The sequence below is a fragment of the Stenella coeruleoalba genome, assembly GCF_951394435.1.
Source record: "Stenella coeruleoalba genome assembly, chromosome: 7".
Lineage (NCBI taxonomy): Eukaryota > Metazoa > Chordata > Mammalia > Artiodactyla > Delphinidae > Stenella > Stenella coeruleoalba.
Window position 1 is genome coordinate 18,608,224 of NC_137153.1, and position 21,857 is coordinate 18,630,080.

Consider the following 21,857-nt stretch of genomic DNA (forward strand, 5'->3'; position numbering starts at 1 on the left):
GTCAGCCGAGAAGTATCCTTTGGATTTGGAGATTAGCAAGTACTTTACAATGTTTGAGAGAATAGTTTCAAAAAGAGAGAGAGAGAGAGAGAGAGGGAGAGGGAGAGAGAGAGAGAGAGAGTGTGAGTTGGCGGGCAGCGGGGAGTGAGTAGAAGCCAAGCTGCAGTGGATTTGGAGGAAGCAGGGACACTGAAGCGTTTGTAAATGACGTGGGGGCACTCAAGGGAAAGGAAGGCAGGGTACTGCTGTTTTTCACTGTAGGCCTTACAGTACAATTTGACTTTTAAAATTTTGCATGTGTTCCTTTGATACAAATAAAAAATAACTGGAAACGTAAAGTTCTGTTTCTGTAAGATCCAACCCGACCAGGATTTCAACATCATTCGGGTCATGCATAGTCATTCATCATAAAACAGACTTTCCTTGGCCTAAGAAAGGAGACACAGAAAGGTGCAATAGAAAGGGTGCCTTCCTAAGAGCCTGTTTCTACCTGAGACTCACCATGGCCTTTAACAGTTACTTAACTGCGTCAGGTCTTGTTTCCTTGTCTGAGGAGGCTGCAACAGGTGGTCTTTTCTGATATAATTCTACACTACCTGTATTCTATGATATTACCTTAAGTATCGAGCCTTTACATTAAGAAAACCAAGCAAATGAAGAAGTAACAACAACAAACACCTCTAACCATACCTGCCAAACTGTAACTTGATCACACTGGCTTTTGGGAAAAACAGCTCAGTGGGGGAAAAAAAGAACTTCTGAGTGTCCAAAGGGTGGGCAAACATTAATGGACTTTGAAAGATTTCGCATTACTGACAAGAGGTTCTGGAGATAAATTTTTCCTCAAGAGAAACTGACACTCTCTAAGCATTTTCAGCAACCTGAGCTTGGATATCCAGGAGCAGTCTAATTTTAAAAGAATACAATACAGGGCTTCCCTGGAGGCGCGGTGGTTGAGAGTCCGCCTGCCGATGCAGGGGACACGGGTTCGTGCCCCGGTCCGGGAAGATCCCACATGCCGCGGAGCGGCTGGGCCCGTGAGCCATGGCCGCTGAGCCTGCGTGTCCGGAGCCTGTGCTCCGCAATGGGAGAGGCCACAACAGTGAGAGGCCCACGTACCACAAAAAAAAAAAAAAAAGAAAAAAAAAGAAAAGAATAAAATACAAAAACAGCTAAAGGTTATTTTGAGTAGTAAATGATATACCATTTTGGAGACCTGAGGACAGATGGAAAGGGTGAAGTTAATGCTCGGAGGATAAATTCCTAAGATGTTAAACATTCTCCATCACAACCAGGACTTTCAGCTTATAAGAAAAAAGAAAACTTCACTTCAAAAATAAATCTCAGTTACTGAAAAATATAAGCAAGTGCTATTTATCACAAACAGCTATGAGCTCTGTACCTACCACTAGATAAGAGTGTGAATCTGCAATGAACAGACGCAAATGACCAGCTCTGCTCTTAGTGACCCGGAACTGACCTAAGCAACAAGGTGTGAGAGCAAAGCCAATTTATAATTAACACATGCAGGCACATAGCTGGGTAGAGGCTTTATGGATCCGTGCCAGGCAAGGCTATCTTGTCCTCTACAGATATAACATTTTTTAGACTTCTACAATTATACAAGTAGACCCTTTACTTAGCAACCCTTCCTATGGATAAAACACATTAAGGAAACTGTATCTGTGGGTTGCTAATAATGTGACAATAAAATAAAGTAGGGAAAAAAGAAGTTTTTAAAGTGTAAAATATACTGCCTACTAATTCAGGAAAAGTTGTGAATTCCAAATAGGCCCAAACAAGATTTCTTAAACAAAAACTAGTTTAAAAAAATTTTAGTAAACGTTTTATTGAAATATATCTTAGTATAAAAAAGTACACAAATCTTTAAGTGTACACCTGATAGATTTTTACAAATCATGTAGCCAGCACCTAGACACTCAAATCAAGAAAAGGCACCTTATCCAAACCTCAGAAGCCTCCCATATGCCTGTTTCCAGCTACAATTCCATCCAAAGCTTCTGAACCTCACATTAATAGGATTGTACGTTAGGTAGTCTTTTGGATCTGGTTTCCTTTGCTCAATATTATGCTGAATAGAATCAGCCACGTTGTTGCATAAAGTCATAATTAATTTACTCTTATTATGTATTTCATTGTTTGACTACACCACAACTTACAATATTGATGTATTTGACTTTAATGGACACTTGGGTTGTTTCCAATCTGATGATACTACACTCAGTAATTTGTGACTGTGTCTTGGTAAATATGTGTGTGCATTTCTGTTGGGTAAACGTGAAGGAGTAGAATTGCTGGGTCATGGAGTATGCCTACGTTCACTTTTAGCAGATATTGTCAAACAGTTTTCTAATATGATGTACTATATTCCCACTGGCAGTAAATGAAAGTTCCAGTTGCTCCATACTCTTACCAACACTTGATATTGTCTTTTTTCATTTTAGCTATTCTTAGCTATTCTGATGAGTATACAGTAGCCATGCATTGTAGTTTTAAATTTCATTTCTTTGAAGATAAATGACTTTGAGAACTTTTAAATAGTTTTACTGAATATTTGAATATCCTATCTGTGAAGTGTTTGTTCAAGTTTTTTTTTTTTTCCCATTCTCCTATTAGGTGGTCTGTCTTTTTTTTTTTTTTTTTTTTTTGCGGTACGCGGGCCTCTCACTGTTGTGGCCTCTCCCATTGCAGGGCACAGGCTCCGGACGTGCAGGCTCAGCGGCCATGGCTCACAGGCCTAGTCGCTCCGCAGCATGTGGGATCTTCCCGTATCGGGGCACGAACCCGTGTCCCCTGCATCAGCAGGCAGACTCTCAACCACTGCGCCACCAGGGAAGCCCATGTCTTTTTTTTTTTTAATTGATTTGTAAAAATATTTAAGACCATCTATAGATTAATTTTTCAGAGAATTTTTCTCTAGAGAGAAATCAGATTTCTCATTTTAGCTCTATTTTGTTACTCATTTGCTGGGATGCAGTTAGAAAAGGCATATGGTCTGCTCACATTCCCTGTAGGTTTCTTTGAAAAGATTATAAACAAGCAGATAAATCCGTTTACATGAAGGACTGTCTTTGCAATATTATTTCTGAACTATTCTTTATTTTGAAGACACTAAGAAAATGAATTTTAAGACTCAGCTATTTGCTATTACTTGACATATTTTTTCCAAGGGCACTTAAAGTTATGAATTCTGGTTATACCACTGGCCCACCTAGGAGCTGTGCTAAAGAAAAGTGTGTTTCAGGTGCCTTTTAGGCTTGAAGTCTGGGTGCCTGGCTAGTACTACTGAGGGGAAGATATTGGACTCAAAATCTATTACATAGTCAATATGGGGGAATTAATAACATCTGTGAATTAACGCTGTCTTATAAAATAGGCTTTTATTTGTAATTCATTGGCTTAGAAATAAACTCTTTAAAAGGAAATAATTATTAACTTCACAAATAAGGCATGATGAATTCTATTGTTCTAATAAACAGAGCAAAATAAAAGCAATTTTGTGGATGAAATAACTTGATAAGTATTTTCATTCTCTTCTCTAAAAGGATATCCTTAAGCCACTTTCCCTATTTGAGAATCTGAAGGAAAAAAGCGTTTTGAACAATCTCATTTCCCAAGACAAAGCTAACATGAATCAAGCTAACATGTGATAGAGTAAAAACAAACAAACAAACAAAGAAACAAATGAACCCCAGAGTTAGGTATTAAAGTTCAAAGAACAGAAAGCCTAGAGGAAAACAGAATATTTTCTTCCACTGTTTAATGAAATGCTGTATGAGAAAGGCAGTTCTAAGCTTAGAAGTATCTCAAGAAATCATCACTAAGAAAGTAAGTAAGTAAGATAGATTTGACAACAGAAACAAAAGGTCAAGGATAGGTTGGGGGAAATATTTTTAACAAATATAAAAAACAATCCATAATGTTATTACCTAGAAAGTCCATATAATTAATATTAAAAATATTCATATCCAATAGAGTAACTGGTCAGAGGACAAAAACACACAATTCCAAAAAGATGAAAGAATTATACTTATTAAATACAAACCTGAAAAATACATTACTTATAATTACAAAATACAAGTTGAAACGGCACTTTTATCCATCAAATTAACGAAGATAAAATATTGTGTGTGTGTGTGTGTGTGTGTGTGTGTGTGTGTATATATATGTATGTAGAAAATACATACACAGGAGAGAATTATTTTGGGAGAAAGATAACCCTGCTGAAATGAGTGTAAGTTGTTACAACCCTGGGAAAAACAACTAAGTAATATGGTGAGATTCTTAAAGTAGTTATACCTTTACCTGATAATTCTACTCCAGGGACTTTGTCCTAAAGAAATAACCCTAAATACTACAAAAAATTACAGGTGTAAAATTTGTTGATGTGCAGTCTATTTATAATATCAAAAACTGATAATATCTTCAATTAAAAAAACTGGAAGTGGTTAAGCAAAGTATGGCATATTTGTTCAATGGAAATTAAGTGGATATTTAAATATGTTAACCTTTTAACAGAGACCAGGCTATAACAGGAATAAATGCTTGCTATAATGTTAAGTGAAAAAGCTATTAAAATAATTACCTATCATATACATAAGTATATCTCTGTGTATCTATGTATCACCCACCTCATCCCCTAAATAATCCTAAGTATAAAAAAGTCCTGGGAGTATACTGACATGTTAGAGTTTTATTTGGTGTCGGGGCTGAGTGACTCCTCTTTCTCCACTGTGTCATAATGAGAATGTCTTGCTTTAATAATGGGAAAAAAATCAACAGTAAATAATCAAAGAGCAGAGAGGGTAGAAGCAGCATGCAGAGGCATTCTCAAGTAGCTTGGTTTAAGGTAACACTTACTGTAAACTGTTCAATGTCTCTCTCTAGTCCCACATTTGGCAGATCGGGCATCATATGAGCCACAACTTTGAAACCAGAATCTTTGGCCAGGTGAAAGGACTCACATACCGCCTTCACAGTGTGGCCCCTGAAGAAGAAAATTCACTACCTGTTACACAAATAAATGGGCAACAAGGTGAGTACAAGGAATAGAGGGAAAACAATCTCTGAGACAGGTAACAGTAGCTCTATAATGAAGAATATGGCTGGGGAAAAAGAAATCTTAGAAAGTCATTTTTACATCTCCACCTCTGAGAAGGCCTGGAAAAAAATAATTTTACTTCTGAGATATTTCTCAGAAATTCCCTTATGCACTTACTCAAAGTTCTGACAGTAAGTGACTGAGGTCACAGGAGTTAATATACACTAAAATTATTTGATTTAGCATCATCGGCCAAAATAAGCTTGCTAATGTAAATATCTAGGTTAAAAACAAGAATAATGAGCTCAAAACCATGCAGGAGCAGCATCTTGTTATGCTCTTTCCTTTAAAAATCTTTTAACAAATAATTTCATTTGGAGAAAGAAAGGGAGGGAGGGGGGAAAGAGAGGAGAGGGAGAGGGAGAGGGGGAGGGGGAGAGAGAGAGAGAGAGAGAGGGAGGAAGGGAGGAAGGGAGGAAGGGAGGGAGGGAGGGAGGGAGGGAGGGAGAGATACATCTGTACACAAAGTAGATTTCACTCTGGTGGGTTGGAGGGCCCTAAAAAAAAAAGTAAGAAGAGAGAATGATTTAGTGACAAGGCAGAATCATTTGGGGCCAGCTGTATAAATCATCTTAACATTCTAGTGCCACATTCAAGTAAGAAGCAAGCCCGAATAATAGTTTGGGGCTACTAAAGACTGAAGCCCTGTGTCAATCCTTTTACCACCTAGCCATTCCCATTCACCACCAAAGAATCCTACAAACCATGGACTCCTTCCCACTCTCTGAAGGTTCCCATCCATTCCCATGGCTTCCATCTCTAATCTCTCTCTCTTTTTTTTTTTTTACGGTATGCAGGCCTCTCACTGTTGTGGCCTCTCCCGTTGCGGATCCGGACGCGCAGGCTCAGCGGCCACGGCTCACGGGTCCAGCCACTCCGTGGCATGTGGGATCCTCCCAGACCGGGGCACGAACCTGTGTCCCCTGCATCGGCAGGCGGACTCTCAACCACTGCGCCACCAGGGAAGCCCCTCTAATCTCTTTTTGCTAATGACTTCTCAATCTATATGACTGGGCCAGGCCTCTCTTCTGACACCACGCCCAAATATCCAATACTCTAATGCTGCACTGTACAATATTAGAGTCACGAGGCACACGTGGTTATTCAAGTTTATCTTTAAATTAATTCAGATGAAAAATTCAGTTCCTCGGTTGTGCTATCACAGTGGACAGTGCGGGTACAGAACATTTCAGTCACTGCAGAATGTTCTGCTGGACAGCCCGCTCTAAAGCAAACCTTCAACCAGTTGTCCCACAAGTATCTAAAACTTAGTTTATTCAAAATGAAACTCATCTTCCCTCCAAGCCTCACTATTTCCCATTCTCTCTTACCCTCATTCCCACTCAGTCACCGAACACTGCTTTTCAGGACATCATTTCCTGCTTAAATTACCACAGCAGCCTCTGAACTGACCTTGCTTCTAGCTTGGTCTCCTTAGTCCACCCTCATACTGTGATCCCCAGGACTTCCCTGCTGGTCCAGTGGTAAAGAATCCGCCTTCCAATGCAGGGGACGCGGGTGCAATCCCTGGTCAGGGAACTGAGATTCCACATGTCGCAGGTCAGCTGGGCCCGTGCGCCTCAACTAGAGCCCACATGCCTCAAACTACAGAGCCCGTGCACAACTAGAGAAGAGAAAACCCGCACGCCACAAATAGAGAGAAGCCCGTGCACCACAACAAGGAGCCTGTGTGCCACAACTGAGACCTGACGCAGCCAAAAATAAGTAAATAAAATAAAAAACGAATCTTTTAAAATAAATAAATAAATAAAATAAAATGCAGATATGCCTTGATCACAAGTTAGCTTGCAGCCGGGCCTTGGATTAAAGCCCAAACTTGCTGGGCTGACTTCTAAGGCGCCCCATGGTCTGGCCATCCTGCTGACCCTTTCAGCCTCACCTCTTACCACGCTCCTACCTCACGCTCCACACTCCCACCAAATGAAACCACTCCAATTTCCCGAAATGTGCCATGTGCTCCTATCCTCAGGAGCTTGCTCGTACTCTTCTTTCTGCCTGAAAAAATCTGCCTCTTCCCCACCTGACTAACTCAGACTCTTCCTGTAAGTCTCAGCTTCGATGTCACTTTCTTCGAAAAGCTTCCCTGACCTTCCAGAGACTCCTTCCACCCCCAAGGTACCTCTCTGGTGTAGCCTTCGTTACTGCAGCAGCCCTACCAGCGTTCCCGGTTCAAGCCTTCCCCGACAAGAACGCATCCTATGCAGGCTGATCTTTCTCAAGCTTGATATCCATCTGACTCTTCCTGTGCAAAATATTTAATAGACCTCTATTACCTAACGGGAAGCATCCGCCCTCCTTAGCCTGGCACTCTTCCTGGTTGTTGCTAAGATGCTGACCCGTGTGTTTCCCTAGTTTCCCTTTACTTCCTTCTCTGAGCACAACCCTCTGCCATGTCTACCCAAATCCTATTAAAGCGAAGCAGCCTTGAAGGTCCAACTCAACACACAGTTACTCCCTGAGGCCTGCCTTTATTTCTGGAGGGAAGAGAACTTCATATGGCTCTATCAACCCTTATTTCTTTCCTTCCTTAGGCTCCCAAATTTCTCAAAGTTTATACCCATCACCTCACCAGCCTTTCTTTCACTACCCTACCAACTGGCATTTGCTTCACCAAAACTAATCTCTTAAATCTCACACTAGTTTCCTTCTTGTTCAAACCCTTTTCTTTGTTCCTATTCTCCTTGGCCTTCTCTCATGCTTTAAACTACTAACCTTGAGCCCTGCCCTCTGCTTTCCATATGGGAAAGGCTATTTATCGCAAGAACTGGAAGAGAGATCAGCATGTTTATAGACTACTGGAAAAAAGCCAGTAAACAAAGACCGAAAATCAAGGAAGGAGGAGATGGAATTAAGAGCACAGACAGAAGAATGAATAGGAGGAATTCCTAGACCTCTCCCTGTCAGATGGGTAGTAACACAGATCCAATCAGTGGGGGAAAAGGAAGGCTTGTGCAAGATCATCTGCACCGTCTTACCGGTTGGTATCTCTGGCCACATCCTCATAGACACTCTGCACCCCAATCTCCAGCCTTGTGCAGCCATAAGTCAACATATCACTTAAATGCCGCTTCATGCAATAATCTGGTCTGGTCTCAATAGTAATTCCGATGCACTTTGTGAGGCTTCTCTCAGAATACCTGTAGAGTAAAATCGAAAAGTAAACAACTTGCCAAAGCTTTAGGACATCTGCTCTCATTTAAAGGATGTCTTCCTTTTGTCCTCCCGGCTCTAACCCAGTGGTTAAGAGCATGGGCTCGGACTTCCCTGGTGGTGCAGTGGTTAAGAATCTGCCTGCCAATGCAGGGGACACGGGTTTGAACCCTGGTCCGGGAAGATCCCACATGCCGCGGAGCAACTAAGCCCGTGCGCCTCAACTACTGAGCCTGCGCTCTAGAGCCTGCGAGTCACAACTACTGAGCCTGCGTGCCACAACTACTGAAGCCCGTGTGCCTAGAGCCCGTGCTCTGCAACAAGAGAAGCCACTGCAATAAGAAGCCCGCACACCGCAATGAAGAGTAGCCCCCGCTCACAGCAACTAGAAAAAGCCCACGCGCAGCAACGAAGACCCAATTCAGCCAAAAATAAATAAAATAAATAAATTTTTAAAAAGTTAAAAAAAAAAAAGAGCATGGGCTCTGGAGCCAGACTATCTGAGTTCAAATCCTGGCTCTGCTATTTCCTAACTATGCAAACAGGAAAGTTATTAACCTCCCTGTGCTTCGGTTTCATTATCTGCAAAATGAGGATAATAGTAGCTATACCTCATGGGACTGACGTGACCGAGCCAGCACAAAGTAATGTTATCATCACCATTATCATTGTTATTCTCCTCAGTGTGCTGCAGCCATAATCTCCTTGACAGCAGGGATTTCAACTGTGAGACCCTAATTTTCAATTCCTAGCAACGATTTTTCATGGAAGTGAAAACCATCTGCATTACATATTTCCCACTCCATATTTTAGAGTTATGTTAAATAAAAGAAAACAAAAGAGGGGGGAAGGGAGGGTATGCATAATGATCATAGGAATAATTCAGATGAAATGTCTTCTATACCCACAAGTCTTTTTGTCAAGCCTATTAATCTTAGCAACAACTTACAAAATTAGGAATCATTTTTCTCCTTCACTAAAACCAGATATCAGAGTAGTGAGGACCATTTTAAATTTATTTATTTATTTATTTTGGCTGCGTTGGGGTCTTCGTTGCTGCATGCAGGGTTTCTCTAGTTGTGGCGTGCGGGGGCTGCTCTTCGTTGCAGTGTGTGGGCTTCTCACTGCAGTGGCTTCTCCTGTTGTGGAGCACGAGCTCCTGGCGCATGGGCCTCAGTAGCTGTGGCTCACGGGCTCTAGAGCACAAGCTCAGTAGTTGTGGCGCACGGGCTTAGCTGCTCCGCGGCATGTGGGATCTTCCCAGCCCAGGGCTCGAACCCATGTCCCCCGCATTGGCAGGCGGATTCTCAACCACTGCACCACCCGGGAAGCCCATGAGTACCACTTTAGATTCAAGCTAGAATCTAGAAGAAGAAAATGACTTGCTAAGTGGTCTGCTGATGCGATGGAATAGGAACCATTACCTAGAGGCCACTGCGGCCAAGCACTGCACTATATACTCCACACGCACTGAATGCTCCCGTTAGCTCTATGAAGTATGTCTTATTATCCCCATTTTACAGATAAAGAAACTGAAGTTCCTAAAGTGATTAAATACTTTGTCCAAGGGTACAGAGCTCATAAAATCCAAGTCAGGATTTGAACGTAGGTCTGACTTCAAAAATCCTACCCTGTGTTTCACTCTATCACATGGCTTGGACAATTCAGCATCAGACATCAGATCTGTCCTCTCTTCAACTTCTCCTAGAACGAAATAATTCTTCTCAGTGTACCCTTCTACAACTTTCTCAATTCTTCGGGCAGGGTGAGGGAAGCCTTTTTTTGCCACTTAATTTCGTGTTTCCAAAGAAGTTCATAGCTTTCTTTCTTGAAAAATAAAAATCATAAAATTTCCATAGTTTTGTAACTACTGTTCTCCTTTAAGTTCATTTATTATTGACAATTCATAATTGTCAATAAAACTGACTTATCTAATTTAATAATAATTATTAAGAAGGTTACGAATCACTGAACTGAAGGACTGATTCTGAAGTCTTTCACTCTAGACGTTCAAAGTGTTTACACTATTACCCTATTCCTAAGGTTTTATATAGGATTACTACAGGCAGCAAGAAACAAAGGTAAACAACTAGTCTATAGTTACTAAACGATGAATCATAAGACAAAAAAGGGCACAGATCTTATCAAATCTTGCCTCTGACAGCTAGCTTCTCTGAAACAATCAGATCAGAAAGTCTCATGCCTCTCAAACAGGTGGGTCCCAAGGCATGCAGAATACATGTAACTCACCTTCTTTGAATACCAATTATTGTGTCTGGAGAAAACCATGGTTTAAAATATTAAGGGACTTCCCTGGTGGTCCAGTGGTTAGGAATCTGCCTTCCAGTTCAGGGGACGTGGGTTTGATCCTTGGTTGGGGGAACTAAGATCCCACATGCCGCGGGGCAACTAAGCCCGTGCACCACAACTACTGAGCCTGCGCTCTAGAGCCTGCGAGCCACAACTACTGAGCCTGCACGCTCTGGAGCCTGTGCCCCCACAACTAGAGGGAAGCCTGTGCGCCACAACAAAAAAGATCCTGCGTGCTGCAACGAGGATCTTGCGTGCTACAGCCAAGACCCGACACAGCCAAATAAAATAAATAAATACTTAAAAAAATTTAAAAAAAAGAAAACACTAATGTATTATGAAGAAAGCATATTGCATGACAGCTGAAAAAACCAAAAAGCGGAAAACTCTAAGTTTTGAGTATATTTAACAAAGTAAGTGAGAACATTTTACAATCAGGCATTCCAAAATTGTATCATAAAATCTCTCTATTAACTGATATTTTTATAAAACCCACAGTATTTCCTGGTACTTCCTTGGTGGTCCAGTGGTTAAGACTCCATGTTCCCAATGCTGGGGGCACGGGTTCAATCCCTGGTCAGGGAACAAAGATCCTATGTGCCGCAAGGCGCAGCCAATAAATAAATAAGTAAACACAAACAAACAAAACAAAACAAAAAAACAACCCACAGTATTTCCTAAAAGGATGCCATTAAGTTATCAGCAAAGTTGGCAGCACAACAGTACCTAGCAATACTAAAACTAGAGGACAGGCAACTGCACAGATGGGAATTCATCTAGAGGAAAGAGAAATCCACTAGCTAATCTCTATTGCACAGATCATCAAAGGCCCAAGCAAGACTGATAGAGAAAGCTGCTGCGAGGATGATAAGGTCTCTTCATAAGTAGTTAGAATGCAGTACAGGACAGAGGCAAACCTTATTCGCAAACAGTAATTTAACTCCATTTCAAAAGTGTCTTTCCTCTTGGGGAAAATGTCATTACCTTTTGCAGGAGCAGAAATGGAGGAACAAAAAATAACTCGTTTTTAAAAGCCAGTATTTTCTATTTACCACTATCTTTCTTTCAGAATTGTATTTTCATCTGAAAAGCAATTAAGCAGAAATACCTATCAAATTTGAGCAAAAACAATGGAGTATTTTCTAAAGAACAGAATATAAGATCATCTTATACAGTATAAGGTCATTTTTAAAAGGATTTTTGTTAATGCTATATTTAGTTCTACATATCACTAATTCTTGCCTCTTCATTAAAGGGAGATGTAAAGATATCAGTATGATTGGTTTTTTAAAATATTGCAAATATGTTCACAAAGGCTGTCAACTAATCTAAGCAAAATGTCTGCGCTGGCATTTTATGGCCTGCTATAACCCACCACACTGTTCAGACAGCCATCCGACAGTGTGGCTCTCATTTACTACCGAGTTCAATTACCATACCATTGGGGAGCGGGGAGAGGCAGACTTGTTAAATTCTTAGGCATTTAGGAAATGTACCAAATTTTCCAACCCTGATCATGAGCTTCTAAGAGACAAAGTCAGGACTTGGACCCAGGTCTTCTGATTCCAATTCCACTTCTCTTTTTGTGGCATTATAGGGTCATTTTAAATAAGCCTAAATGCCACCACTGTGGGGCTATGCTGAATCCTACACTTTTCTGTATGCCATAGGAGTGGCATCAACTATAAAAGATGCTGATGTTCTCTGTGAAGCATAATTTAAGCCAATAACTTATGCCGACAGCATTTATTTTTTAACTGGGGGGTTGGGGCTAGGAGCGGGTGGGAGATGGGACAATAACCTGGGAACATAAAAGCAAATAAAAACCAAACGCGACCCAGACTTCAAAACAAAGCTCAAATACATTTCTCCTGCCATGACATCTTCCCAGCGCCTCTAAGTAATTCTGCGCTCTCATCCCTAACGTACCTTGCCCCTACTCCGAATGGAGTTTGTCTTGTTATTTGTGGCTATGTCTGTCTATCCACCTAGACAGGAAGCTTCTGGAAGGCAGTAGGCTCGTCTACATTTAGAGGTAAGGGCTTCAGCACTAAAAACTCTCCTTCAATATAAAAATGACAAATATGAAGAACGAGTAAATGAATGAGGCAAAACCGAAGACATAGGAGGTCTCTCTCTACTCCCATAGCAACCTCTAGCTAATTCTACTGGTTACCTTTCCTCTTGCAAATAGTTAACCCTAAAAGTTGCTGAACACTAACTAGGCCAGGTAATCTACAGAAAGTAAAGATACAGTAGTTCTTGTCCCAGAGATGCTCAACAGTCTAGCTGTAGGGATAAGACCCACAGCTAAAACCAAGAACCACTTAAGAACAAAGAGCCAGAAGTAGCAGATATATAACTGGATAGAAATGATTTCTTGGAAAGCATGTTTCTATTTCTGGAAGGAAGAAAGTGACCTATAAAAGTGACATCTATTGTTATTACTTACTGTCCCTTCACACTAAGGTCCCAACCAGGGGGACACGGAAGAAAGACGATGTGAAGGTCTCTTTATTATCTCCTGTGAACGGTTTCTGATTCGCTCCAAGAAGCCTGTGGCATCAAAGAACACTTCTGATTACTATTAATCTCCTGAAGTCCTCTCTAAAACCTCTGTCATTAATTAAGTTGGATGTGTCTTACTTTAGATTTCCTGTGTGAAATCTCACTAGAGGTCTAAGCCCAAATTTTATGTTCTGTATAATGCTGTGCTAGTGATATTCCAAACTTAAGAATGACTGAGTTGAATGTTTGAGAATTTAAAAATAACTATCTTTTCCCTTTTGAGATGGTGGTCAAGTTTGCTTCCTGGATATTGGCAGTTATGTCAAGAGGGTCTATAACATAAGGTTCTGCCCAACACAAACTGAGGAAACAGACAGGAACAGAGGTTCAATTTTTAAATGAGTACAACCTATGAAAAACTCATCTGGTAACATAGCTTAGAGAGTAATCAGGGACCTTTGGTCCCTTATCATGCTAGTTGACAAGGTTTAAGATATATGAAAAACAACCCATAACAATTTGGGTTTTGATTCTTTCAGTAGCCGACAAGAATGCTACCATTTTATACTCCTAATCAGACAGGTGAAGAGCCAACAGCAATGTGCTATTAATAGAAAAAAACAATCATGGTTATTACACATTCTTTTAATATTGTAGTCACATTCAAATTTAAGGGCTATACACATAAATGCATTATAGAAAAGTTGTCATTGTCAGAAAGTGACTGCTAGATGAAAAATAACCTTCGAGCACATCTTTTATTATTATTATTTATTTTTTTTGCAGTACGCGGGCCTCTCACTGCCGTGGCCTCTCCCGTCGCGGAGCACAGGCTCCGGACTCACAGGCCCAGCGGCCATGGCTCACGGGCCCAGCCACTCCGCGGCATGTGGGATCCTCCCAGACTAGGGCACGAACCCGTGTCCCCTGCATCAGCAGGCCGACCCTCAACCACTGCGCCACCAGGGAAAGCCTCCGAGCACATCTTTTAGATAAAAATTCCCATTCCAGTAGAAATCTTCAAAGCATACAATGTCACAGAAAGAAGTAACTTTAGAAATAATATAGTCCTGCCTCCTCATTAATAATGTAAAATAACAACAGAAATAAGTCTGGAACCTAATTCTTAATGCACAGTTCTTCCCACTGCACTCATTTAACAATGTTTTTTAAGTACAGTAAGTCCCCTACATACAAACGAGTTCCATTCCAAGAGCACATACGTAAGTCCAATTTGTTCGTAAGTCCAACAAAATTAGCCTAGGTAACCAACTTTTACAGATAATGCCAGACACATGAACTAACTTACATGACTGGACACGCAAACGCATGTTCACATCTTTGAAAGTTCGCAACTTGAAGGTTCGTATGTAGGGGACTTACTATACCTTCTCTCCTCAAGGAATTGTGTTAGGTATGACAGACCCTCTCTCTTAAGAAGACATTCCCTATTAAAGGATATAGAAAAAATGCATTGCACAGAATTAGACAATAATGGTATTCAGTAAAACCATTACTCTTGGCTACTGAAAACCAAAGTGAGGGAGTGACTAAATTGGTAGATGCAAATATTAATGGTATCTAATGTTAACAGATTAAACATTCCAATTAAAAGGCAGACATTGTCAAAATGGATAAAAAAACAAGACCCAACTACTGTAGACTTCCATAAAACTGCCAACTAGACTGTTAAAAGAAACACAGTTTCAATGCAGAGAAACATATGGGTGGAAAGTAAATGGATGGAAAAAGATACTACATAGGGAAAACAGTTAAGGATGTAAAAGTTGTAATGTCTAATTTAACATCAATAAAAGGAAACTTCAAGACCAGAAAGAAAGGACATTTCATAATGATAAAAAGGTAACTTCATATTGATAAAAAGTTCAAATACCAGGAAAACATATCAATCATAAATGTGCATACTCCTCAGAGCAGATCTTCAAAATAAATGAAGTAAAAACTAATATAACTAAAGGGAGAAATAGATAATTCTTCCATCATAGTTGGATATTTTAATCTCTCTTAGCAACTGATAGAACTACACAGAAAACAAAACAAACCAACCCCAAGACAAGGACCATCTGAACAACACTACCTACCACCTTGACTGAATTGATATTTATAGAACATTACATCCAACAACTGCAGAATACACATTCTATCAAATATACATAGTTTGTTCACCAAGACAGACCATATATGCTGAGCCACAAAATAAGCCTCAATAAAAAAACTTCAAGAAACTGAAATTGTATAGAATAGACCCTCTCTGACCAATATGGAATTAAATTAGAAATCAATGACATTAAGAAATCAAGAAAAACTCCAAGTTTTTGGAAATTTAGAAATTAAACCATCCATTTGTATATAATCCATGGGTCAAAATACAAACAATTTTAGGAAACATTTTGAACTGAATAATAATTAAAATACAACATATTAAAATATGTGGGATTCAGCCAAAGCAGTGCTTAGGGGAAAACTTTAAAGCTTTAAATACTTACTAGAAAAGAAGAAAGGTCTATAGTGATAAGTTTCTATACCTTACTTAAGCATAGAAAGAGCAAAGGAAATCCAAAGCAAGTAGAAGATGGTAATAAAAATAAAAGCAGAAATATATTAAGTAGAGGACATAAACAAAACCAAAAGTTAATTCTTTACAAAGAACAAAATTTGATAAGCCTTAACTAGACTAATAAAGAAAAAAAAGAGAGAACACAGGTAATCAATATCAGGAGTGAAGGAGGGATGATCACTAACCTCCTACAGACATTAAAGACAAAATAAGGGAACATTATGAACAACTTAATACCAAAAAGTCTGACAATCTGGATAAAACAAATTCCTTGAAAAGTATAATTTACCAAAATGGACACAGAAGAAACAGAAAATTTGAATATCCCTTTATCTATTAAAGGAACTGAATTAATCATCTAAGACCCTCCCATAAAGAAACTCCAGTCTTGGATAGTTTTACTGTTGAGTACTAGCAAACACAGAAAAAATAATATTCATCTTACATGAACTCTTTCAGAAAATAGAGGAGGAAACACTTCATAAGTTGTTTTATAGGGCCGGCATAACACTAAAACCAAAACCTGACAAAGAAGTTACATAAAAGGAAATCACAAACCACCATCCCTCATGAAAAAAATCCTTTACAAAGTATTAGAAAGGTGAATCCAGTGATATATAAAAAGAAAAATACATTTTGACCAAATAGGGTTTATCTTAGGAATGCAAGGTTAGTTTAACATTAAAAGATCAATCAAAGTGCTATATATTATCAGAATAAAGGAGGAAAATCATATGATCATTTAAATACAGAGAAATCATTAGACAAATGAGTTAATGATAAAAACTCTTAGCAAAATTCTTCCATCTGATAAAGGTATCTACAAAAAAACTCACAAGTAACACTATACTTAACACTGCAATATTAAATGTTTTCCCTGTATTACTGGGAATAAGACAGAGAGACTCACTCTCATCACTTCTATTTAACACTGTACAGAATGTCCTAGCCGTTGCAATATGGCAAGAAAAAGAAAAGCATGCAAATCCAAATGGAAAAATTAAAACTCACTGTATTTGCAGATTATATGATTGTTTTTGAAGAAAATCCCAGCAAATTTACAAAAACCACTTTTAGAACTAAGTAGTGAATTTATAGTAAGGTCATATGATATAAGGTTAATATACAAAAATCAACCATGTATCTAGATACTAGCTGCAAACAATTTGAAAATACAATTTTTAAAAATTTCATTTAATATAGCATCAACAAAATACTTTGGAATAAATTTAACAAAAAGCTTACAAAATATCCAAACTGAAGACTGCTAAGAGAAATTAAAAAACACTTAAGGAAACCAGGAGATAGACTATGTTCAAAAACCGGAAAACAATAAATGGTAATTTTCTCAAAATTCTTCTATAGTTTAAACACATTCCCAATCCTATCACACTTTTTATTTTTTACTTATTTTTTTTAACATCTTTATTAGAGTATAATTGCTTTACAATGCTGTGTTAGTTTCTGCTATATAACAAAGTGAATTAGTTATATGTATACTTACATCCCCATATCCCCTCCTCTTGTGCCTCCCTCCCACCCCCCACATTCCACCCTGCTAGGTGGTCACAAAGCACCGAGCTGATCTCCCTGTGCTATGCAGCTGCTTCCTAGTAGCTATCTATTTTACATTTGGTAGTGTATATATGTCAATGCTACTCTTTCACTTCATCCCAGCTTACCCTTCCCCCTCCCCGTGTCCTCCAGTTCACTCTCTACGTCTGCGTCTTTACTCCTGTCCTACCCCTAGGTTCATCTGAACCCTTTTTTTTTCTTTTTTAGATTCCATATATACGTTAGCATACAACATTTGGTTTTCTCTTTCTGACTTACTCCACTCTGTATGACACACTCTAGGTCCATCCACCTCACTACAAATAACTCAACTTCACTTCTTTTTTGGCTGAGTAATATTCCATTGTATATACGTGCCACATCTTTATCCATTCATCTGTCAATGGACACTTAGGTTGCTTCCATGTCCTGGCTATTGTAAACAGTGCTGCAATGAACACTGTGGTACATGTCTCTTTCTGAATTATGGTTTTCTCAGGGTGTATGCCCAGTAGTGGGACTGCTAGGTCATATGGTAGTTCTATTTTTAGTTTTTTAAGGAACCTCCATACTGTTCTCCATAGCAGCTGTAACAATTTACATTCCCACCAAGAGTGCAAAAGGGTTCCCTTTTCTTCACACCCTCTCCAGCATTTATTGTTCGTAGACTTTTTGATAATGGCCATTCTGACCAGAGTGAGGTGATACCTCATTGTGGTTTTGATTTGCATTTCTCTAATGATTAGTGACAACTGAGCACCCTTTCATGTGTTTGTTGGCAATCTGTATATCTTTTTTGGAGAAATGTCTATTTAGGTCTTCTGCTCATTTTTGGATTGGGCTGCTTGTTTTCTGGATATTGAGCTGCATGAGCTGCTTGGATATTTTGTAGATAAATCCTTTGTCAGTTGCTTCGTTTGCAAATATTTTCTCCCATTCGGAGGGTTGTCTTATTGTCTTGTTTATGGTTTCCTTTGCTGTGCAAAAGCTTCAAGTTTCATTAGGTCCCATTGTTTATTTTTGTTCTCATTTCCATTTCTCTAGGAGGTGGATCAAAAAGGATCTTGCTGTGATTTATGTCATAGAGTGTTCTGCCTATGTTTTCCTCTAAGAGTTTTATAGTGTCTGGCCTTACATTTAGGTCTTTAATCTTTTTTTTTTGTTTTTTTTTTTGCGGTACGCGGGCCTCTCACTGTTGTGGCCTCTCCTGTTGTGGAGCACAGGCTCCAGATGCGCAGACTTAGCGGCCATGGCTCACAGGTCTAGCCGCTCTGCGGCACATGGGATTTTCCCGGACCGGGGCACAAACCCACGTCCCCTGCATCGGCAGGTGGACTCTCAACCACTGCGCCACGAGGGAAGCCCTTTAATCCGTTTTGAGTTTATTTCTGTGTATGGTGTTAGGAAGTATTCTAATTTCATTCTTTTACATGTAGCTCTCCAGTTTTCCCTGCATCACTTATTGAACAGGCTGTCTTTTCTTCATTTTATATTCTTGCCTCCTTTGTCAAAGATACAGTGATCATACGTGCGTGGGTTTATCTCTGGGCTTTCTATTCTGTTCCATGGATCTATATTTCTGTTTTTGTGCCAGTACCATACTGTCTTTTTTCTTTTTTTAACATCTTTATTGGAGTATAATTGCTTTACAATGTTGTGTTAGTTTCTGAGTATAACAAAGTGACTCAGCTATATGTATACATATATCCCCATATCCCCTCCCTCTTGCATCTCCCTCCCACCCATACTGTCTTGATTACTGTAGCCTTGTAGTATAGTCTGAAGTCAGGGAGCCTGATTGCTCCAGCTCTGTTTTTCTTTCTCAAGATTACTTCTGCTGTTCAGGGTCTTTTCTGTTTCCATAGAAATTGTAAAATTTTTTGTTCTAGTTCTGTGAAAAATGCCATTGGTAGCTTGACAGGGATTACACTGAATCTGTAGATTGCTTTGGGTAGTACAGTCGTTTTCACAATGTTGATTCTTGCAATCCAGGAACATGGTATCTCTCTCCATCTGTCTGTATTACCTTTAATTTCTTTCATCAGTGTCTTATAGTTTTCTGCAAACAGGCGTTTTGTCTCCTTAGGAAGATTTATTCCTAGGTATTTTATTCTTTTTGTTTCAACGGTAAATGGGACTGTTTCTTTAATTTCTCCTACAGATTTTTCACCTTTAGTGTATAGGAATGCAAGAGATTTCTGCGCATTAATTTTGTATCCTGCTACTTTACCAAATTCACTGATTAGCTCTAGTAGTTTTCTGGTAGCATCTTTAGGATTCTCTATGTATAGTATCTTGTCATCTGTAAACAGTGACAGTTTTAAGTCTTCTTTTCTGATTTGGATTCCTTTTATTTCTTTTTCTTCTCTGATTGCTGTGGCTAAAACTTGCAAAACTATGTTGAACAACAGAGGTGATAGTGGGCAACCTTGTCTCGTTCCTGATCTTAGAGGAAATGGTTTCAGTTTTTCACCATTGAGAATTATGTTGGCTGTGGGTTTGTCATATATGGACTTTATTATGTTGAGGTAGGTTCCCTCTATGCCCACTTTCTGGAGAGTGTTTATCATAAATGGGTGTTGAATTTTGTTGAAAGCTTTTTCTGCATCTATTGCGATGATCATATGGTTTTTATCCTTCAGTTTGTTAATATGGCTATCACACTTTTTAATAGAAATTGATAAGCATAAACTTTATATAGAAAGGCAAAGCACCTATATCCAGAGCAATCTTGAAAAACTGTGACAGAGTTAGAAGACTTATGCTACTTAAAGGTATAAAACTACAGTAATCAGGACTGTGGTACTGGCATAAAGACAAAAACACATCAACGGAACAGAAGAGAGTACAGTCCCAAATTTATATAGCCAATTGATTTTTTAAAAAATTATTTTATTTATTTTTGGCTGCACGGGGTCTTTGTTGCTGCGCGTGGGTTTTCTCTAGTTGCAGCGAGTGGGGACTACTCTTCGTTGTGGTGTGCTGGCCTCTCATTGCGGTGGCTTCTCTCATTGCGGAGCATGGGCTCTAGGCGCACGGGCTTCAGTAGTTGTGGCTTGTGAGCTCTAGAGCGCAGGCTCAGTAGTTGTGGTGCATGGGCTTAGTTGCTCCACAGCATGTGGGATCTTCTGGGACCAGGACTCGAACCCACGTCTCTGCATTGGCAGGTGGATTCTTAACCACTGCACCAACAGGGAAGCCCTAGCCAATTGATTTTTGACAAAGGTGCCAATACAATCTATATAGGAAAGGGAAGTTTTAAAACAAGTAATGTTGAAACAATTAGGTATGTATATGGAAAAAAAGAAACCTTGACTCCTACCTCACACTATATATAAAATATTAAATCAAGATGGATCATAAGCCTACGTATGAAAGGTAAATACAAAGGCTAAAACAATAACTAGAAGAGAACACAGGAAAATATCTTTTTGCCTTGTGAGTAGGCAAAGGTTTGTTAGAGATAATACAAAAAGCAGTAATTATGAAAGAAAAAACTGCAAATTAGACTTTACCAAGACAAAATACTCTGCTCAAATACATTAACATAATGAACACTCAAGCCACAGACTGGGTTTTCGTATTTGTAAAATATAGATCTAACAAAGGACTAGAATCCAGGATATATAATAGCCCAATAAAAAATGTGCAAAAGATTTTAACACACACTTCACAAAGGAAATATATATAGAAAGCATAAGCACGTAATAAAGTGCTCAACATCATTAGTCATCAGAAAAATGCAAATTAAAACCACAACTAAACCCACAACACACCCACTAGAATAGCTAAACTTACAAAGACTGACAACACCTTATGCTGGTGAGGACGTGGAACAAATGAACACTCATACATTACTCGTAGGAGTAAAAATGGTACAACCACTTTGGGAAAATGTCTGGCAATTTCAAAACTAAACATATGATGTAGCAATTCCACTTCTAGTTATTACCCAAGAGAAATAAATACATATATTCACAAAAAGACTTATATAAGTATGTTCACTGAAGTTTTATCATAATAACTACAAACTGGAAACAGCCCAGCTATCCATCAATAGAATGGATAAACAAACTGTGCTCTATGCATATAACAGAATCCTACCCAGCACTAAAAAGGTAACAGCTACTGAAATACCCAACGTGGATGAATCTCTAAATATAACGCCCGGTGAAAGACGCCTTACACTAAAGAGTATGTGCTATATGGTTCCATTCACATGACGTTTTAGAACAGGCAAAACTAATCTATGAAAGGAAAAAAAGAGAAGACTGCTGCTTCTGGGAGGTGCAGGTGAGGATTTACTGGGAGTAGACAGGAGGAAACCTTCTGGGATGATGGTAATGTTCTATATCTTAGTATGATTTTGTTGCACAGGTATATGCATTTGTTAGAACTCATCAAAGAGTACCCATAAGACCTGTGCATTTCACAGTATGTAAATTTACTTGAAAAGAAAATATTACAAACAGTGAAGTAGCTAACGATGTGCAAATGCACGTATTCGGGGAGAAGGGTACTGAAGTCTGCAGCCTGCTTTGAAATGTCTTAAAAAAATAAAAAGAAGGATTGATGGGTTGATAGAGGAATGGCTAGTTGGATAAGTATGTGATA

General features: G+C 39.1%; 1 protein-coding gene across 1 annotated transcript in view; it reads right to left on the reverse strand.

The window, feature by feature from the left end:
- Positions 1-21,857, reverse strand: part of ELP3 (elongator acetyltransferase complex subunit 3) — a 113,452-nt gene that overhangs the window by 59,540 nt on the left and 32,055 nt on the right. The window contains exons 8-9 of the mRNA XM_079927773.1: positions 8,119-8,280; positions 4,882-5,008 (exon numbers count right to left, since the gene is read on the reverse strand). Of these exons, the coding sequence (XP_079783899.1) occupies positions 4,882-5,008; positions 8,119-8,280 (289 nt within the window). The remainder of the gene's footprint in view (positions 1-4,881; positions 5,009-8,118; positions 8,281-21,857) is intronic.